Below are 17,500 nucleotides of genomic sequence, written 5' to 3' on the forward strand. Positions count from 1 at the left end.
GATGAATAAAGCACGTTAGAGTGTCTGTGAATTATACGGGATATGTTAGGTAAAGCGGGATTATAGGTAATGACGAACGGAACAGTGTCTGTCTGTTGTTTAGGTCTGGGTTTAAGAGCGTCGTTCCGATAAATGTCAGAAGCACGTCGTATCTGGGTTTTAAGGATGGTTTTAATGAAGGAGCCATTTTGGTGCCCATAGCAGTACCGTGTTTTTGTAGATAGTGTTTGTTGTTAAATGTGAAATTGTTCATGTTGAGGATGATCTGTATGAGGTTACAAAGAGTTTCCGTGGGGATGTCCTTTCTTTGTTGTTCGTAGAAGGTTGGGTTATTCAGTTGTCGACTGTGATAATGGACAGATCCTGGTACATAAACGAATGTAACCGACAACTGAATAACCCAACCTTCTACGAACAACAAAGAAAGGACAAGACTGCCATGATACAAAAAAGAGTTGCTGAAGACGTTAAACGCATGTTCAACACCAAACTTATTGACCTAAAAACAAAACAGTACCTTTTACGAAACGACCCTAGACCTGGACGTTTCTACATACTCCCCAAAATCCATAAAGTTAACAATCCTGGACGACCCATAGTTTCTTCTAACAACCACCCCACAGAACGTGTCTCTCAGTTTGTTGACTACTACCTAAAACCATTAGTTAATACTGTTCCGTCTTACGTTAAAGACACTACTGATTTCCTTAACAAACTTGCCAACTTGAACACAATCAACACACCTCCCGACAATGCCATACTTGTCACGCATGACGTCACTTCTCTTTATACCAACATCCCTCACAGCGAAGGTATTGAGGCTTGCCGTTTTTTCCTTCGCAAACGCAATGATAAGCACACACCCACGGAAACTCTTTGTGGCCTCATACAGATCATCCTCAACATGAACAATTTCACATTTAACAACAAACACTATCTACAAAAACACGGAACTGCTATGGGCACCAAAATGGCTCCTTCATTTGCCAACCCTTTTCTTGCAAAATTCGAACATGACGCGCTCACTAACGCAATGTATCTACCTCATACATGGCTCAGATTTCTGGACGATATTTTCGTTATTTGGACTGAAGGTTCAGATAAACTGAAAGTATTTGTCGATTATCTCAATAACCTTCATCCCACCATTAAATTCACTTGTTTGCATTCCCTCACAAATATTCCATTCCTTGATGTGATGGTCTCACTCAAAGATGGTCTCATAGAGACCGACCTTTACACTAAACCCACTAACAAACATCAATATTTACTTATCTCCTCATGCCACCCCACCCACACTAAACGTTTCATTCCATATAGCCTTGCACTTCGCCTTCGACGCATATGCTCCGTCAATGACACTTACAAACAACGCTGTAAGGAACTTATGGACTACCTCGTCAATCGAGGTTACGAACTTAATTTCCTTAAAACCCAGATACGACGTGCTTCTGACATTAATCGGAACGACGCTCTTAAACCCAAACCTAAACAACAGACAGACACTGTTCCGTTCGTCATTACCTATAATCCCGCTTTACCTAACATATCCCGTATAATTCACAGACACTCTAACGTGCTTTATTCATCTGGTCGCTGTAAAAATGTTTTTACTAATCTCCCTTTAGTAGAAAATATCCTGCAAAGGTTGGTCAAGACAACGTGAACATAGGCGTTAACGTTGTTGCAATATTTCGGCTGGCCAACACCAGCCTTCTTCAGGTTTCTTCAGGTTTTCCCTTTAGTAGCCTACCGGCGTTGTAAAAACATTAGTGACATTCTAGTTAGAGCTAAATTGGCTAATTCACTCAGACTAGTTTTCGACGCGACAATTCATTGTACTGTTGATTGCGCCTGGTGATAACATGAAGAATTCTCTCCATTGAACAACTCCGTGTTGTGCAAACTCATAAGGCCGGCAGTCTTACTTCATTCAGCAGCTCCAAAAGTGGTGGACAAGTGCTTTCTACCTTATAGAATACCGCAAAAATGATGTCAAAATGCGATGCCACTTGAGAGAAACTAAATTTGTAAGATTTCCTTTGCAAAATACCCCCCTCCCTATTTTCGTTCAAAAGGGGTTCGAATGTCTGACAGAAAAACCGCACCAACCGTCAAGCGGGATTTGCAGAAATAGTATTGATTTTATGGACAAAGTCTGACTTCGCAGTCATTCCAGCCAGAGTGCTGTTTTGTTTTCGTCGCTTCTTTCCTCGAATCGCAAGGTGCAGGTAATTTCCGGTAAAATCTGATTGGCTCACATTTATAGCTACATGACACATGATAACATTACTCTTGTGTCTTAACTGGTGGGCGGCAGACGACTCGTTGAGAAATTGTATCAGGCGTACTTTTTCGCGTCCTGTCTAAAGAAAAGTACGCCTGATCGCAGGTTTGGAGTACTCGGACAAAAAAAATCCGAGTGGCCCCTAACAGTGGTCGAACCGGCGTTGACCGTCCGATTCCTAGTTCGGATCCTCTGCCATTGAGCTATGGGAGACTGGTGTAAAATCCACAATAACCTGATTCTTGGCTCGGCTTGTTTACAGAGTAACTTGTACACCTCGAGAAATAGGTAACAAGTGCAGGCGCGTATCCAGGGGAGGTGAAATGGGTGAATTTTCACCCCCTTTTTCTGAGCCCCCCTTCTTACACAGACCTCAAACACCTCAACCAGGCTTTAGTTCTATTACATTATTACAAAAATTTACCCCCCATTTAAAAATCCTGGATCCACGCCTGAAGTGACAAAAATATTGAGAGACAACGGTGAAGGAATCAAGTTTTACAATAACTACCCTCTTGATGTGATGCTATTTCATCATGCTCAAATGCGACAACGGTCTGCAACTTATCACGACGTTTACTTTTAAAATCAGTTCCTCCACGAAACGAGAAGAAGACAAAAAAAATTAATCCAACATGTCTTCAGTTTAATACCTTTCTTTAGGTTTTGTTAAGTTACAAACACTAGCGGTGGTTACTTTTTACTCGAATGTATAATCTACTGATGTCGGTAACTACCACTGTAAAACAAAGTTCGTCGCCTTGTTCGCGCTACACAATCACACTTTTTTTCGTGGATTCTTCGTCTTTAAACTGTGACAATCACATCCCTTTCTGCTACTTGGCATCTAAAGTGTTGAGAATAAATAAAAATGAACAGAGTCGGGTGACTCAAAGTCAGGTATGCAGCAATTATTTTATAAAAGGGACGACGGTCTTTTATCAAAGAAGTTAAAAACTATTAACAGAAGCACCAAACTCCTTCTTTACTTGTTTTTATGCATTTTTTTCCTGAAAAACCCAAACGACAATGTCGCTACAGAAACAGTATCTTGTGTACATTTTTCCTCAGTTTCTTGACATGATCTTTAATGGTCTCTATGTCTTTTTTTCTGATCCCTTCTGCATGAATAAACCCACATAATCCGCAAGTTTTCGGACAGGCTTTCTTCATAAACTCCATCTGGCCTCGGTTGTTCAAAAGGTGTATAACGCTATCCACCGGATAAATCACTATCCAGCTGATAAACACAAGAAAAACCGATTGAGTTATCCAGTGGATAGCGCTATCCACCCTTCGAACAACCGGGGCCTGGTGTTTACAGTAGTTTTTCACATTAGCTTTTTCTCTGCATTTGTCCTTATAGTTTGGATGATCAACAATCTAAAAAAACTGTAATGGAAACTCTTTTCGGTAGCATAATAATTACTAGAAAATTTTCATTCACGACAGTGCACTGTTACATTAGACCCTATTTGCACACATGTATTTAATACTAAAATCAACACGATATGTTTAAGGGTTTACGCAGCAGCCCTTTTTATTTAATCGTATTTGTTCCTAATGGAATAAAAACATTTAAATTAATTATAATAGAGGACGAGAGAAAAACCAGCGAAATGGCACGTTAAGCGGACTACGCGCAGCCATTAGCCGGTAGATTAAAGATTTTCCTCTTTTCTGGCTCTCCGAGTTGCATTCATTCAAATGAAAGGTGTTCTTTTAGCCTCCGTACGAAGAGGCATGCGCAGTACATTGGAAATCCGGACAAGCTGCTTCGATTGCTTCGATTTGATATTTAAAGGCACAACCCACTCAAAATCTTTAGCCCAGTTTTCACGAGCATTTTTCCCTTGACAAGTCACTGGGTTTCCTTGACAATTATCATAGCTTATCATTAATCGAGTGATATTTCGTATGCGTCCAAGTTTCCGTTCTATTACCGTATTATAACGTATACGAACTTCCACCAAATTGGCTTGATACTTCCCTAACGTAAATCGGACCAAACAACATGGTAAGACTTTTTCACTGACCTCCAGTGCAGAATTTACAAGATTTTCGACAAAACGTTCTCGCAAATGTTTCTTGGTCCTGACAATAGTTTTCAACAGCGGCAAAAGCAGGACACCCATCCGCATAGGCAGGATCATCCTCACAAACTATTTTATTAAAGGAATTACAATCATTGTTAGTTCTAGGCATTCAATGCAAAGGGGATTACATTACCGACAACTCAAGGTTCTTTTTTCAGTATAAGCTACTGAACTGCAACTGCACAAAGCGAAGATGCCGAATGCTGGTGTGAGCCGTTCAGCCAGGAAATTTGTGCAATCTTAAGCGAGGGTTAGTCCTCAATTGATTCATGATTTTCCGATTACTGTCATTAAGCTACAAACGTTTACCTTCGCGATCCTGTCTTTTCTTATTATTGTCAGGACAGGTATTATTGCATCGGGGTTCAATTACCGTCAAATTAAATTTTGGGGCTGAGGATTAACGTCTTTTCCTACTAGCGATTTAAGCCTAAAAACGTCAGTTCTTCTTATAATACTCTTTTGATGGGGTCCGGGTAAAGTAATAAGAATTAATATCACTCGTATTTTCAGAAGTTGCAGAAATTGTCCCTGCAACTTTTGAAAACACTCTTGATATTAATTCTTATGAATTTACCCGGCCCCATGCGACTACCTATACTAATATTGACGACAAACTGCAGGGGCAAATTGCCGGCTAACTTGCATTCGACATTATGCCATCAAAAGTGGTGAGTGACGTTTCTATATTCGGACTCGTAATCAACACATCATTAACGTTGAAAATGTGATATCTACTGACTCACCTATTGGTGCTGGAGCCTTTTTAGTGCCTGAAAATTATTAGAAACAGTTAATTATTGAATTGTTAGTTAATGGATTAATACCGGTAGTTATATGAAAGACTTGCCGAGTAACGTTTGTTACAAATCCATTTTTCAAATTGGAGCTAGCAGTTATGCTGGATTCATTGATCAGCTCTTTTACCAACTGGACTTTAAACTTGAAAGAGCAAGGCATCGTTATCTTTGAAAGCAACAAAGGGACAAAAGCTTATATTGCAGGAAACAGATTATGTGCAAGATTGTGTATTTTGTTTAGAATTAGAATTTCTTCTTTCCCTGTTCATTTGTTTTCAAAGCAACCAATTACGACGCCGTGCAACCGGGATCGCGAATGACGTATTGGTTTCAGCATCAACGTCGCAGTGCATAGGATTTTTGAATCTATATCTTTGGTATGCGTCCAAGTTTCCGTTCTATTACCGTGTTATAACATATTCGAACTTCTCGAAACTTCCACCAAAATGACTTGATACTTCCCTAACGTAAATAGGACCAAACAACATGGAAAGACTTTGGCTCCGGACGCACTGCACTGACAAAATTTGTTTGGCCCTTCCAAAAATCTCGACAAAATTTGTCTTTGCCAAATTTTCAATTTGTCAAGCGTGGGCGCACTGAGACACAGCAAAATATTTGTTAACCACAAGTGTCAATCACTTGGCCCTGGAGATTCAGCTGGAACGTAGACTTGGGAACCGTAATAGTTGTAGTCTGGGTAAGGATCGTTATGCAGCATACCGAGGTACGAATCTTCCATCTTCACCGTTTGATTGCCGCGCAAATATGAAATAATTTTGGCGGGCTTCGGACTGAAATACTCCGACTAAAAATAGAGATCAAATTTTCTTGATTGACATTTTCCTTCAAATCATGGCGTGTAAATTAACAAATCTGTCAGATTTCACGCCTAACAGAAATTTGTCCTGCTCCGAGGCAGGACGACGGTGTATTTGAAGTTTGGTAAAAATGACCGGGCGCACTTGTCTCAGGGAACTGGTGACAGATTTTTTCGCAAAATAAACAAAAATTTGCCCAGTGCGTCCGGGTCCTTTTTCACTGACCTCCAGAGCAGAATTCACAAGATTTTCGACAAAACTTTTTCGCAAATGTTTCTTGGTCCTGACAGTAGTTTTCAACAGCAGCAAAAGCAGGACACCCATCCGCATAGGCAGGATCATCATCACAAACTATTTTATTAAAGGAATTACAATCATCAGGTTAGTTCTAGATCTAGGCATTCAACTCAAAAGGCATTACATTACCGATCACAAACAGTTCGTTTTTCAGTATAAGCTACTGAACTGCAACTGCACAAAGCGAAGGCTCTGAATCCTGGTGTGAGTTCAGCCAGCAAACTTGTGCAATCTTAAGCGAGGGTTAGTCCTCAATTGAATACATGATTTTCCGATTACTGTAGGCTACATACGTTTAGCTTCGCAATCCTATCTTTGCTTATTATTGTCAGGACACGTGTTATTGCATCGTGGTTCAATTACACTCTTTTTTTAATAAGACTGTCTAATTTTGGGGCTGAGTCTGAACATAGTTAACTATGGTCTGAACATTCGTTTCTATCGTTTTAAGCCTGAAAACGCCGGTCAGTTCTTCTTAAAAGGAAAGTACGGCCTAGAAAAAGTTTCTCTGAATCGAAAGCTCTTAATCTGCATTGTCATACTTTGATCAGGTTTGAGAAATCCATCCATGCTTTCTTTTCGCAGGCCAACTTTTCTTTAAATTTTCATTTTCCGGTGGAATATTCTGGTTTTTTTAATGTGTTCTAAGTCTAGACATGTGTCTAGTTTCATCCCCCCTCGAAAGCGTAAAACCCCAACAGCGGTAATTGTTTGCTGTGAAAAAGCCTTGCTATATGTGTATTGAGCAACATCTGAAAGTTTCGTCGGCGAAACAAATACGTTTGCTGAAGCATCAAAGACGGCTGTCGCTGTCGCAGAAGAAAGAAAGTGTAAAAGAAAAGAAGGTACGCTTGTCGAATATTTGCTCTGGCTGATTTTTGCCACCTAGTTTAATTTCATTGACAAGAGAATCTACAAGTATTAAGTGACTTTAGTTTCTGTCGCACTTATGGCCTACTTGGCCTACTAGCTACCACAAGACCGTTTACCATAGTTCATCTTACATTTGAATTTCTTGGAGCAGAAAGGTCACACAACATCGAGAAAGTAATCGGGGAACGAAGAACTTGGTAAGGTTGAACACGTTTGTTGACTGTTGCTACCTCATAACACGTCATATCCATGGCGCTCTCCAAGTCACGAAAGAGGCAACTTCAAAGTGCTGTTGTCACACTTTTACAGGGAACTGGACAAAACGGCAATTATTTACGAATTCCTGGGGAAAAGTTTTAGTAATTTAGAGGAACTTTCCCCTTAAAGCCGCTGTTACACTTTGAAACTTTTAGCTGAAACTTATGTGCAACGGCGCTGCAAAAAAAGTTTCAGCATGCGTTGCACGGTGTAACATAGAAGGTCGAAACTTGTTCGGGAACGTTGAAACTGGTCTCGAAATGTTGATTGCCTTACGCAGCGTAGCGTAACAGGACCGAGCGAGACCAGTTTCACGAAGTGGTGTTACGCGGTGAAACTCCAGTTTTTATCACCACTGCGATTGCTACGACAGTTGCAGAAGTAGAAAGCGGTTCTACTTTCGTGAAACTTGTCTCGCAACGAAAGTTCACAAAAGTTTCACGAGACCGACCATGTTACACGGTGTAATACCTCCTGAAATATGTTTGGCATCGCAGTTGCACACAAGTTTCAGCTAAAAGTTTCAACGTGTATGGTTCGTGTGGTGTAGTAAGTGTGGTGTGGTAGGTTCGACTACAAACTGAGTTGTTCTTCAGTGAATTATGCAATGCGAAAACCACATTGTTCACGCTATAAAGCGTCCCTAAGTATTTGAGTCAATTGTCCTTTTGGACTACAGTATTACATACACCAAATGGGCAAAATAAAGACGTTCTTAATTGACTCTCAGCCTTGGGTAAAATCTTAGTATGTTCTTAAAATTTTGGTATATCTCAGACTGAACATTCTTATAAAAAAAGTGTGTAGTGATTCGACTTTTGCCGGTTTGAATAGATCAATTTCGATATATTAAAATTCAGTCCTAAACGAAAGGCATCATCTCGAGGCTCCGGGAAATAGATCCCGCATAGGCAGGATCATCATCACAAACTATTTTATTAAAGGAATTACAATCATCAGGTTAGTTCTAGATCTAGGCATTCAACTCAAAAGGCATTACATTACCGATCACAAACAGTTCGTTTTTCAGTATAAGCTACTGAACTGCAACTGCACAAAGCGAAGGCTCTGAATCCTGGTGTGAGTTCAGCCAGCAAACTTGTGCAATCTTAAGCGAGGGTTAGTCCTCAATTGAATACATGATTTTCCGATTACTGTAGGCTACATACGTTTAGCTTCGCAATCCTATCTTTGCTTATTATTGTCAGGACACGTGTTATTGCATCGTGGTTCAATTACACTCTTTTTTTAATAAGACTGTCTAATTTTGGGGCTGAGTCTGAACATAGTTAACTATGGTCTGAACATTCGTTTCTATCGTTTTAAGCCTGAAAACGCCGGTCAGTTCTTCTTAAAAGGAAAGTACGGCCTAGAAAAAGTTTCTCTGAATCGAAAGCTCTTAATCTGCATTGTCATACTTTGATCAGGTTTGAGAAATCCATCCATGCTTTCTTTTCGCAGGCCAACTTTTCTTTAAATTTTCATTTTCCGGTGGAATATTCTGGTTTTTTTAATGTGTTCTAAGTCTAGACATGTGTCTAGTTTCATCCCCCCTCGAAAGCGTAAAACCCCAACAGCGGTAATTGTTTGCTGTGAAAAAGCCTTGCTATATGTGTATTGAGCAACATCTGAAAGTTTCGTCGGCGAAACAAATACGTTTGCTGAAGCATCAAAGACGGCTGTCGCTGTCGCAGAAGAAAGAAAGTGTAAAAGAAAAGAAGGTACGCTTGTCGAATATTTGCTCTGGCTGATTTTTGCCACCTAGTTTAATTTCATTGACAAGAGAATCTACAAGTATTAAGTGACTTTAGTTTCTGTCGCACTTATGGCCTACTTGGCCTACTAGCTACCACAAGACCGTTTACCATAGTTCATCTTACATTTGAATTTCTTAGAGCAGAAAGGTCACACAACATCGAGAAAGTAATCGGGGAACGAAGAACTTGGTAAGGTTGAACACGTTTGTTGACTGTTGCTACCTCATAACACGTCATATCCATGGCGCTCTCCAAGTCACGAAAGAGGCAACTTCAAAGTGCTGTTGTCACACTTTTACAGGGAACTGGACAAAACGGCAATTATTTACGAATTCCTGGGGAAAAGTTTTAGTAATTTAGAGGAACTTTCCCCTTAAAGCCGCTGTTACACTTTGAAACTTTTAGCTGAAACTTATGTGCAACGGCGCTGCAAAAAAAGTTTCAGCATGCGTTGCACGGTGTAACATAGAAGGTCGAAACTTGTTCGGGAACGTTGAAACTGGTCTCGAAATGTTGATTGCCTTACGCAGCGTAGCGTAACAGGACCGAGCGAGACCAGTTTCACGAAGTGGTGTTACGCGGTGAAACTCCAGTTTTTATCACCACTGCGATTGCTACGACAGTTGCAGAAGTAGAAAGCGGTTCTACTTTCGTGAAACTTGTCTCGCAACGAAAGTTCACAAAAGTTTCACGAGACCGACCATGTTACACGGTGTAATACCTCCTGAAATATGTTTGGCATCGCAGTTGCACACAAGTTTCAGCTAAAAGTTTCAACGTGTATGGTTCGTGTGGTGTAGTAAGTGTGGTGTGGTAGGTTCGACTACAAACTGAGTTGTTCTTCAGTGAATTATGCAATGCGAAAACCACATTGTTCACGCTATAAAGCGTCCCTAAGTATTTGAGTCAATTGTCCTTTTGGACTACAGTATTACATACACCAAATGGGCAAAATAAAGACGTTCTTAATTGACTCTCAGCCTTGGGTAAAATCTTAGTATGTTCTTAAAATTTTGGTATATCTCAGACTGAACATTCTTATAAAAAAAGTGTGTAGTGATTCGACTTTTGCCGGTTTGAATAGATCAATTTCGATATATTAAAATTCAGTCCTAAACGAAAGGCATCATCTCGAGGCTCCGGGAAATAGATATAAAAAGTTTGTATGAGTTTATTCCCCAGAGCCTCGAGATGATGCTTTTTGTTTAGGACTGAATTTTAATATATCGAAAGTGGGCTATTGTTTGTAGCTAACGACTCGATTTGCTACTTCCCATTCCCATAATGCAATACGTTTTGGGGGTTCTTTGCATGAAAACAATACAAGTCATTTACTGTTGAGACTGTATCATGCTTCAGTGAACTGGATATCCATTGTTTTAATGCAAATAACCCCCCAAATTAAACTGTATTATGGGATTTGTGAAAATAGCGAATTGGGGTATTTCGCTGCGATGTTTAAGTGGATTCGGATCTGTACAGTCTTTAAGGTATGCCTGGGCTTGGTCAGTTACGTTTCTTTGGTCGAGATTCTACTTGACGCTTCATTTGGTCTTGTAAAATCGCTTACCCAGCGTTAAAAACAATGCCAACGAAAATAAAATGAGCGTAGATGGCACCCAGGAGGCAACGTTATCCAGTTCTGTCGTCCTCGGTCAGAACGGGATTTGAGCCAAGAGGAACAATTAACTTGTAAATCCACCAACCACCATCTCAAACTAAACGCTTGGATACCTTTCCATCATATCTTTAAACTTCTTAGAAAAATTCGCAAGGCTTTGGGCAATGCACCATTATAAAGCCGTTTGGTCACGACAATAGATATCGTCAGCTTGACTGAGGCAACCGGCCGCATAGTTTACGGTCATCAGCACAAACTAAAATATTTTTCATAGCTGAATGAATTGTTGAAATTTATTTATGCGCTGCGAAAACTGATCATTAATAGCAATTGACCACTCTCGGCCCTTTGAAGGGAATCGAATGGTTTTTGCAAGTACATGCAAACAGCGAAGTTTTTTTTTCCGAGAATACGTTAGCAGTGACCTTGTTTAAGGACTGAGCACATCAAAAACCCTACCCTATCGGGCGCGGGCACATACCTGTATAGGGGGACGGTGACCTATATAAGATTCGCAAACATTGAGCACTTCTTTAATTGGACTAAACTGCGAGCAGAGTTGTACTTTCATTGGCGCAGCTGAGCAAAATCTTTTTGCTTATTTTCTTCGTTGTATTTGTGAGAGAATACCCACTAATACCTCACAATAATCAACACTTTTAACATCATTACTCAGGGTGTACTAGTAATATCACTTTCAATGGGTCCATGAAAAACAAGAACGTACACCGAAAGCTGAACGCGAGTACCATGATTGACGTTGATAGTCTCTGTGCTATTAATGCATTAATTACGAAAATCCGCATATGCAAACACTGGGACAATTTTTCGATCACTTGAAAATTAAAGGGACCAGTTTAATCTTCTCAGTAGTCTTTTAATTTGTGGAAGTTAAACGTCGGAGTTCAAGATAAAACAAATTAGCCAGACATAACTAATCGACCAGGCTTTCTTCATCTACTCTCCTGCAAGGTGCGTCGGGGTTTTTACAGATCAACCACTGTGGTTTTTCTCTACTTATCTTTACAGAGAAATACTATGGTTCTCAGAATCGAAGTATGCCATTCAATAAGGGACTCTATTCGCTGATAACGCGAGTAAGGCCCTGTTTATATGGTCTCGGGTACCCGAGACAACCCTTTCCGCGAGTCAGGGCGAGATATTTTCCCCTCGTTTGTTTAGAAAATTCTATCAGCCGTTAAATGAGGTGGGTGAGACAACTCGGGAGGGCGAGACAACTCGGAGAGGCGAGTTGTCTCGCCTCGGTAGGTAAGGTAACCCTGGCAGGCGAGACAACGTTTTCGCATGTAAATAGTTCGGCTCGACCACCCGAGACGAGGCAGCAAAATCCTACAGCGGTTATCAGTTACACGCCCCCTCAACGATTTTTTTTCATATTTCGAAAGCGGTAAAATTTAGGTGGACGTCAATCAAATGTTTCCATGACGATACTCCTGTTCTCTTGGCGGAAGTTGAATTCGTCATGGAAACAATTTGATTGACATCCACCTAAATTTTATTTTCGAAAATGAAAAAATGTCGTTGAGGGGTGCGTGTTACTGATAACCGCTGTAAATGCGCACGCGTAAGTGTTGCTAGCGTTTGCTTTCGAATGAAAGGATTTTTCCCTCCAAAATTCTCACCACGGTCATGAATACAACGGAAACTCTTGATTCAAAGACAGCCTTTTATTTAAACTACACATTACTGCTCCGTTAAGATTGGCAGTCCATTTTCCGAATGTGAAAACGCAACTATACTTAAAAATTTCGAACTAGGAAGAAGGGCCGGCAAATGATGATACGTATTTTTTGAAGATGCGCCTTAAAAGATACGCATAATCAAGTAGTGCAACTTTGTCTCGGTCACGCAATTCTCGTATAAAGGCTCGATAAAGTTGTCTCGGGAAGGAGGGCTGGCTCTAACCATATAAACAGGCCCTACCCTTTGAGGGCCTTAACACAACAGCAATCACCGTAAGCTTACCTGCTGGAGCGGGAGGCTTCGCAGTTTCTGCAAAAAAGGACCCATTTTGGTGAACAGTTTGTAACAGAACATCATCTTTGGACTATTTTAATGTTTGTCGAAACAAATTTTCGATTGTCTCGGTACTGTATTGCTGAACTCAGTGTATGATCTGAAATCTCGCGCCTTTTTTAGCTCAACTCATGCACGAGAGCAAAACGATAACCAATCGTGACTTAGTTTCGTTGCTCATTTAGTTTTCAGGTTTTCAGGTAAATGTAGCCTGCGTAGAAGCGTTCCTATTCGACAGAAGAGCTTCGAAACGATTTTCCGCAAACTGGCAGCGCGAAAGTTAGTCTCTTGCCCCAACTTTCGCGCGGCCAGTTTGCGGAAAATCGTTTCAAAGTTCTTCAATCGAACGGGAACGCTTGCAACGCAGGCTAGTCGAACAGGAACGCTTGCTGCGCAGGCTAAGGTAAATGATAATATTTTGTTTTCTTTGCCGTTTCGTTTATTCAATGAACTATGAACCATTACTCTGTTTCATGTTATTTCAACCAACAATAACACTCCGAGCCTCAATTTCCCTGCAATTGACGAGTGACAGCTTCACCGAGGACAAGGACCTGGTCTGTGATGGTATTGAATGAACGAACGGCAAACGAACCAACGGGAAAACGAATGAGGGAACGGAGTTCAACTGACAGTTGACGGACTGTCTGAACCAATGAACTGTGAGAAATATAGTAGGAATGGAGTGTTTCACTCACGTGATCAGTAACATTGTTTTTCCACCGAAGCAAAAGAAAACGTTTGCATGATAATATAATTCAATTCCCGGAGGATTAGTTGGGGACACCAACATGGCCGCACGGCAGTACATTACAAAGTATGCACGATACTCTCTTCCTTGATAAACTTGATCAAGGAAGTTCATGTTTGTTCGTTTGTTGGTATTTAAGGTCAACTTTGTTGTGGAAGGTTTAAGAAATGAAATGTTTTGGTAGGACTGAGCACATGATGAATGAGATTCGAGGGTCCCGCCACCCGTCCACAGTTATATGTCGGCATAATTGCTTTTTGAGAACGCGGTCTGTTTTTGAAGAAGAGTAGAAAATTCCCGAAAATCTAGATTTTTGATGGCTGAATTCCAAAAAGTAAAATCACGAATAACCGATAGTTTTAACTAAAAGCGCCATTACATAATACATCATTCTTGAACGTCCAATATATATCTTACCTTGTGAGCAAAATTTGCAGGACAGTGGGCAGTGTTTCCTCATAAAAGTCTCATGGTGCATGCAATAGTTTGCAATCGCAGCCTGCTGATGGCATCCGTCTGCATAGTTTTTGTCATCAACACAACCTACGATGTAAGATCACGAATAATGTACACTCATTGCCACATCACAACAAAGTCGATATTGAATGACGTAAATGTATATACTTGAAGTACGGATTATAAAAGAAAGGGAGAAGTGATCCTGGCACTTATCTGGACAATTATAAGCGATTGTCTTTTATACACAGCTGAAAAATTCGATGCCGATACAATGTTCCACCAACTGAGCTACGCAGCAACTCAGTTGGAAGCAGCTCCAAACTCTAACTTGCATCGAGTTTCCTTGAATGAAAACGCCTCCGCCTATAACGCCACTCGCTAACAAGCGCTAGAGCGAGAGGGCGCTGGACTTGCAGTCCTCTGATGACCAATTTGGTATCCCCATCAACTTCTGAATTTCGCTTTACTCAAAAAGATTAACTGGTCTGCCACCTTCAAGTTGGAATTCTTACAAGTTAGTGTTCAGCATGCAGGAGGCCCGCGGAAAGAAAACCACTGTTACATCTGTTACCCTCTTTGATTAAGTCATATTATTGTTTATTAAATAAATTTATCTCATTGTGGACAATGCTGTAGTTTCACTGGCCGTTCAAGTCATTACCGAAAATGCTGTGAATAAGTGACACCGTACCGAGAGTTGCCTAGATGTGCAGTCATTGGTAGTGAATCAATTGCCATATAAGGTCAAAAGAAGGTATATGAGCTGATAACCGAGATTGAGTGAACCAATCAGAGCACGAGAAATGTATTAACCGAGCTTGAAAATTTAAGAACTCTACTATTCCCCCAGGAGTAGTAAGAATATTAGCTAGGCCCGCTTTCCCCAGTCACAATTGAAGCCGCTACCAGTTATCTTTTTTTCCAAAGAGTTGAAAATTAGCGGTGTCTAAATACAACCAGCCCGGAAAAAAACACGGGAAAAAAGAGTCATGGAAAAAGACATTTAACATCTCTGAATATTGCTATTTCTAACGAAGTTAATGTTAAATATAATTAATTTAACTATTATATTTATGCGTTTCAGCATAAATTAACTTTACATCATTTATGGACATTCGTGTCTTGGAGATTTGTGACCATTGTCCGTTTTGAGGTTTTAAGGCATTACGTAAAGCTAATTTGACTGCAATGAACGGATAATTTGGAGAAAAAAATATATAGTATTCTTCTTTTCACCGGTTTGAAATCAAGATAATTTAACTAGTTTATTTAAAATTATTCAAAGTGTTAATTCAGCCGTATCACCAAAACAAAAGTTAATTAGTGAGGTTTTCCTTTATTATCTCAATAACATATTTAGCGCGGGATTTCACATTTAGCTGGGATAAGCACTAAGTGTAGCTGGGCTAATTAGAAAGAAAATATCCTGTATTTTTAATAGATAAAATATAATTGTACACCCGTACAGAGTGGGTCATTCAGGATTGAGGATTGGGGAATGCATGGACCATCCATTCACGTAATTTTCGTTTGTCCTCGTGATAGTTATCTCAGCTAGCTTGTTAGGATGGATATGCAAAATCCACATTTTTTTTGGAAAGCGACGCAGGTTAGTTCAATTATTACAAAGACAGTGGAGTGATTCATGGCCACTATTTATGAGTAAAGGTGTAAGGCCAGAGGGTTTGCAGTTTTGAACTTTGCGCGCGTTTTGCTGCACATGTGCCGGTCTAATGATTAATACAAAATATTATTTGTCCAAAAAGGGTTTGTTGTTTTCGTCTTTCAGATCAGCATTTTAATTTCGTAATTAGACTTGCTTCCTCTTTACATGAAAATTATGAAAATTACACAGGAACGAAGAGCCCCTCGATGAAGACACTATTGTCAACAAAATGGCAGGCAAAGCAAAATAGTAGTAGTTCAGCTAATTTCATGAAAAAAAGACTTGCGCCCCCTAAAAAAATACCCAAATTTTCAAAATACTTGTTGATTTGAGTTTTCACAAGAATTATTCAACGACGGAATGTCATACGTTACCTGCATCGGACTGTGCAATGTCTTGTAAAGGCATTCCTGCAAGCAAGTCAAAGACATGCATAAAATTCATAATAATCAACACTGAGGAAAGTAATTCGAGTCTTTAGTGAGAGCATTCCTGAAACACTTACTGGGTTTGGGACGAAAAATACGATCAGTGAAGTACCTCCCACTGCAGTGAGGGATGCATAGAATCGCGATAAATGCGCAAATTGGAGTCATGTTTGATGCCCGGGAAAAATATTCTAATTTGCCTGCGGAGAACTAACGGCTGCTCTTTTATAGGAGCTTATCTGAAATGGTCTCAACAAAATGCTTTGGAGAATTGTCGCCCAATCGTTTTTAACACAAAAACTATTGTGTTTTTGAACCTATCAAAATAAGTGGGTGTGGAATAATACTGAGTATAAATGTATTTCTAAATTCTTTTGTCCCACTCTGTCACCCACTTTAACTTGCTTTATCAACGATGACTGATATTTGTTCCTAATTGTTACACCTTTATCAGCCTATATTGAAGTACTGCTAGCATAAATAAATCACTATGAATTGAGACCAAATACATGCAGCCTACCGTGTAGCGATTAGAGCCCTTAGCTACCCGAAAGGAATTTCAAACGTTATTGATTTTACATTTAGTAGTCAAGCTTTAATTACTTTTTTTAAAAAAGCTTTCATTGTATAGAGTAAACATTCACCTCTTCATACATGATTAAAATCTGTGTATTTTGGTCCTCTGTGCTATTTTGCAAAATAGTGCTTTTTCTGTCTGAAGACAATTTCTTTCAACCGGACCTTTTTGCTTTTGCAGAAATGATGTAGTTTTTCTAACTGTCTGAAAACCGGGACCAAGTCTATACAAATGTAGCTAAATAACCTCGTCTCCACGGAGCATCTGTCGCCCATCCTTTGATATTACCTGAGGCATGTCACCTTTTAACTTGTTTGTTTTATGTGTAGGAACGTACACGTCACATTAACTTTGCCGTGTTTTTTACATTCCACAAACTAAAGGGCAACACTAGCCTCATGATTGTCAAAGAAATAAACGGGTGAGTCGCCGGAGAAGCCGCGGTGGCAATGATGTTGTTTGGTGGAATTGAATGTCTCCACGGTTAAATACTGAGTTGGACTAGTTTCCTTTTTACAATTCAAAAATTTTGTTATTCGAAAAATTTTCAGGATAAGAATGAAAAGTGAAAATATTTATGTTCTGCTGATACTTGACTACTTCAATGACACTTGTGTAAATTGGTAAGGCTCTAAGATATTGCCTATTTTTCTTGTGACGGCTTTTTGAACGTTAGAATGACCCATCATTTAATCAACCCATAGATCTTTGTAGATAACAAGCAGAATTGATATTATTATCATCGAGATTATTATCAGGGTTATGCTTCTTT

The 17,500-nt window shown here is 39.8% G+C and overlaps 2 protein-coding genes across 3 annotated transcripts; one reads left to right on the plus strand and one right to left on the minus strand.

The window, feature by feature from the left end:
• The first annotated feature begins 352 nt into the window (after positions 1-352).
• On the plus strand, positions 353-1,666 carry LOC138005948 (uncharacterized). Its single transcript, XM_068852116.1, has one exon. It carries the CDS (start codon positions 353-355, stop codon positions 1,664-1,666), a length of 1,314 nt encoding a protein of 437 aa, XP_068708217.1.
• Positions 1,667-2,912: 1,246 nt separating this feature from the next.
• Positions 2,913-16,424, minus strand: LOC138008235 (zinc metalloproteinase nas-15-like). 2 transcript variants are annotated; one of them, XM_068855495.1, is made up of 8 exons: positions 16,229-16,423; positions 16,098-16,133; positions 14,016-14,141; positions 12,797-12,823; positions 6,230-6,355; positions 5,130-5,156; positions 4,324-4,449; positions 2,913-3,134 (listed from the first exon to the last, which is right to left on the minus strand). In XM_068855495.1, the coding sequence occupies exons 1-8, from the start codon at positions 16,317-16,319 to the stop codon at positions 3,124-3,126; spliced, it is 570 nt and encodes a 189-aa protein (XP_068711596.1). In that variant the 5' UTR covers positions 16,320-16,423; the 3' UTR covers positions 2,913-3,123. The 2 variants fall into 2 exon arrangements, with proteins under 2 accessions (XP_068711596.1, XP_068711597.1); XM_068855496.1 differs by lacking the exon at positions 6,230-6,355 and having other exon boundaries at positions 16,229-16,424.
• Positions 16,425-17,500: the final 1,076 nt, after the last annotated feature.

Source organism: Montipora foliosa, chromosome 6 (genome assembly GCF_036669935.1).
Source record: "Montipora foliosa isolate CH-2021 chromosome 6, ASM3666993v2, whole genome shotgun sequence".
In the NCBI taxonomy this organism is placed as follows: domain Eukaryota; kingdom Metazoa; phylum Cnidaria; class Anthozoa; order Scleractinia; family Acroporidae; genus Montipora; species Montipora foliosa.

Excerpts from the sequence above, each read along its gene's own strand:
- LOC138005948 (XM_068852116.1), top strand. The coding sequence starts at position 353 with ATGGACAGATCCTGGTACATAAACGAATGTAACCGACAACTGAATAAC.
- LOC138008235 (XM_068855495.1), bottom strand. The coding sequence starts at position 16,319 with ATGACTCCAATTTGCGCATTTATCGCGATTCTATGCATCCCTCACTGC. Across the intron at positions 5,157-6,229 it reads TTGTGAATTCTGCTCTGGAG|GCACTAAAAAGGCTCCAGCA; the intron begins GTCAGTGAAAAA and ends AATAATTTTCAG. Across the intron at positions 4,450-5,129 it reads AAAGGCTCCAGCACCAATAG|TTTGTGAGGATGATCCTGCC; the intron begins GTGAGTCAGTAG and ends TTAATAAAATAG.